General features: G+C 36.2%; 1 protein-coding gene across 1 annotated transcript in view; it reads left to right on the top strand.

The window, feature by feature from the left end:
• LOC102198988 (interferon-inducible GTPase 5-like) overlaps positions 1-2,423 on the top strand; it is a gene marked incomplete at its 5' end in the record, with an annotated part of 4,134 nt that extends 1,711 nt beyond the window's left edge. The window contains 2 exons of the mRNA XM_005755462.1: positions 329-899; positions 1,801-2,423. Coding sequence (XP_005755519.1) covers positions 329-899; positions 1,801-2,423 — 1,194 coding nt within the window. The remainder of the gene's footprint in view (positions 1-328; positions 900-1,800) is intronic.
• Positions 2,424-3,574: the final 1,151 nt, after the last annotated feature.

Here is a 3,574-nt window from a genome sequence, read left to right as displayed (position 1 = left end):
GGATCATTTTCTTTCCAGCCTAGCAAACATTTTGTTTTTAACTTTTCAATTCAGAGATGAAAATGTCAACCACAGATTTATTTTAAGCCCATTTCAATCCAATGAAAATATTTCAGTCCTCTGAGACAGAAAAAAAATAAATATTAAGAAATTAATTATGACTCTCCATAATTTGGCTCCATCTTATATTTAAGGTATTTTATTTTTTTGTGTAATTATTTAAATGTTGCATTTTAGGCCAGTTGTGTGTATAATGTTAGATTGTGATAGTTACATTTCATGCCTCCCAAATCACAAAAGTAAATTTTGTCCTCTTTTGCTGTTTCAGTATTTCAGTACAAGCACAGACGACCAATTTGGATTTGCATTAGTTAAAGAAGAAATTAATGAAGCTGTGCTGAAGAATAACCAACCAGCAGCTGCTGCAAAGATCACTGAGTTAATGATGAAGGAGAAAAACATCACACTAAATATTGCCATCACAGGAGAATCTGGGGCTGGTAAATCCACCTTTGTTAATGCCCTCAGAGGGCTGTCCGATGATGACGAGGGAGCTGCTCCTACTGGTGTTACAGAAACCACCATAGAGGTCACACCGTACCCCCATCCAAACTATCCCAATGTTACTTTATGGGATCTTCCTGGAATCGGCAGCACCAAGTTTCCAGCTGATAAGTACTTGGAGCTTGTTGGATTTGAGAAGTTTGACTTGTTCATCATCATCTCAGCCACTCGCTTCACGGAAAATGATGTGAAACTCGCTCAGGAGATTCAGAGGATGAAGAAAAAGTTCTACTTTGTTCGATCAAAGATTGACAACGATATAAATGCTGAGAGAAGAAAGAGAAACTTCAGTGCAGAGAGGACTCTGACAAAAATCAGAGAGGACTGTGTTAAAGGTGAGTGTTCAGTGATCATTTATCCCAGTGTGAGATTAATTTCTGGATGTGTTCTTTAAAAATTTTCACTTTGTGGCTGTGTGTGAATGGAATAAACTTTATTTTCTGTTGTTTGCATCATCGCATACTCAGAAAAATTACAAATTAATTTGATTATCAGTAATCACTGAGAGAAGCTGTATGAACTTTATTTGATGTTTCAAGTGTTATTTAGATCTGTCCTCCTGCAGCTGCTGGAGAGGTCAGGCTTTTATTGGACAGCTGAACTTTATTACACTGATCACTCATTAAACTGCTACTGCCTCTTTCAGTCTGATAGCCAAATTTTGGATGAGAACAGATTTTTAATTTATTTGTTCATTTTTGACTGACAAGATAAAATTATCAATCCAATCAAATTCATTTATTGGGTCAACAATGTATAAACATATAATCAGTTTTATCTCCAGTTTTTGTCTCCATCAACAGAAATTATACTTTAGTTGTTTGATGTTTCTTGAAGAACAGCTGCCTGCTGCTGTTAATCTCTAACTCAGTGTTTGTTTGGTATTGTTCAGACTCTCTGGGCTGCAGTTTCTCTTCATATTAATCTTACATAAAAAAACACTCTAATCATTCCCATGACAAACAGCAGCAGATAGGATCCAAGATTATTCTATGAAAATGGCTTTTACACATAAAATAATAATAATAATAATAAACAACAAGTGGAAATTAAATAGCTAATGCAGTGTAAGTAACCCAAAAATAATATGCTTTGACCTACACAACTAAACTATAATCCTTTATAACTCTGTAGAGTCAGAGGAGTCAATGAATCCCCTGAATGGAAAAGCCTAGTTTTAGATCATTTATTATTTCATACTTAATCTTCACACTGTGTGTTTCTTCTGTGACACAGGACTCAGAGATTTGGGCATCGAGTCTCCACAGGTCTTCCTGGTGTCCAGCTTTGAGCTCTACCTGTACGACTTACCTCTCTTACAGCAGACCTTAGACAGAGACCTTCCTGGACACAAGAGAGATGCTCTGCTGTGTGCCATGCCCAACATCAACCCAGAGATCATCAGGAAGAAGAAACAAGCACTGAAATCCAAAGTAAAATACTGGGCTACTCTGTCTGCAGCTGGAGCAGCTGTTCCAGTTCCTGGTCTTTCTATTGCTGTTGATGCTGCTGTGCTGGTTGGTGCTGTCACACATTATGTTTTTGCTTTTGGTCTCGATATCCCATCTCTGAAGAGACTTTCTGCCAGAACAGGTGTGCCATATGCTGATCTGCGTGCTGTCATCATGTCACCACTGGCTGCAGCAGAAATAACTACGGGGCTCCTCTTGAAGGTGATAGTCCAACTTGGGGCTGTAGCTGCATTAATTGCAGCAGAGGAAGTATGCAGATGGATTCCATTTATTGGAATCCCAATAGCAATGGGTCTCTCTTTCACCACAACTTACAAAATTCTGAATTTGATCCTTGATAAGCTCGCTGAAGATGCTCAGAGGGTGTTTGAAAGAGCTTTAGGCTGAACACATCAGTGTGAATTTGAAAGCAAAAGATGAATGAAACTTAAAAAAGTTCAAATGAAATTAATTGAAATCATTAAATATAAATATATTGAAACCAAATCATGTTGGAGCTGCACATTTGAGCCATTATCCTACTATAGCTGATAAATGTATCAGAGGCCTCAGCAGGTCTCATTTCTTCTCATCACATCAATACAGGAACAAATGTGATGTTATTATTCAGATAAAACCTGCTAGAAGAGCTACTGAAGTTTTTTAATCCTTTGTCTGATTTGGTGATGTCATCACTGTTTACAGATCAGGTGATGTGATAGTTGCTCCTGAAACATCATCGTCTGAATTTCCTCTGTTTGATTTACTTTGTGATTAAACTCTTTTATTATCATATCGTAGCTTACAGCATAATAAATACTTTTAATGCAGAATGTTTGAACAGAAACTGCTCTGTGGTGTTTTTGTCTTGTTGACTGTAGATTGTGATGAGAGTTCACTGCCCTCCAGGGGTCACAGTGAGGAACTACCACACAAATAATACAGATATGAATCCAAATGTTTATCAACGTTATTCCTGCTTTTCATTAATAAATTGTTCTTGATAAACATTTTTACCATTTATGTCTCTATTTAAGAAGTGTTTTAAATGAAATATATTTTAACATAGAGAGTTCTTCAGCTCTCTCAGCATTGGTGAGTTGGACACAGTGTTAGCTCTGGACAGTCTTTGAGCAAATTAGTGAAAATTCATGAATCTGCAGTCTGTCACAACTTTGTTTTTTTTTAATGTTTCTAAATCCTCATTCTTTGGTTTACATAAAAATATCAAACAATTTTACTGAGATCTAAAACATTTGGACCTCAGACTGTCCTGTTCCAGGATAATAATTGCTGAGTTTATTCTGTTATTTGATATTTTTGATATTTAATTATTAGTTTTAGTCTTTTTAAGAAAACACTAAAAGAATCTGACAGTGCTTTGTGTTCACTTTAAAAATGAGATGATTTCACTTTTTCTTAATCACTTTGGCTCATTTCTCACAGCAGAAAAATAATTCTCACCACTCTTCCTGCACTTCTCCAAACAGTTTTTCATAACACAGTCACCTTTGCAAAAGACACTCCAACAATCTAAACCATTTTCAGGTTTGGCTAAA

Source organism: Pundamilia nyererei, unplaced genomic scaffold (assembly GCF_000239375.1).
Source record: "Pundamilia nyererei isolate P.nyererei 1_Seehausen unplaced genomic scaffold, PunNye1.0 scaffold01570, whole genome shotgun sequence".
Classification (NCBI taxonomy): Eukaryota; Metazoa; Chordata; class Actinopteri; order Cichliformes; family Cichlidae; genus Pundamilia; species Pundamilia nyererei.
This window is presented reverse-complemented; position numbering and strand designations above follow the sequence as displayed.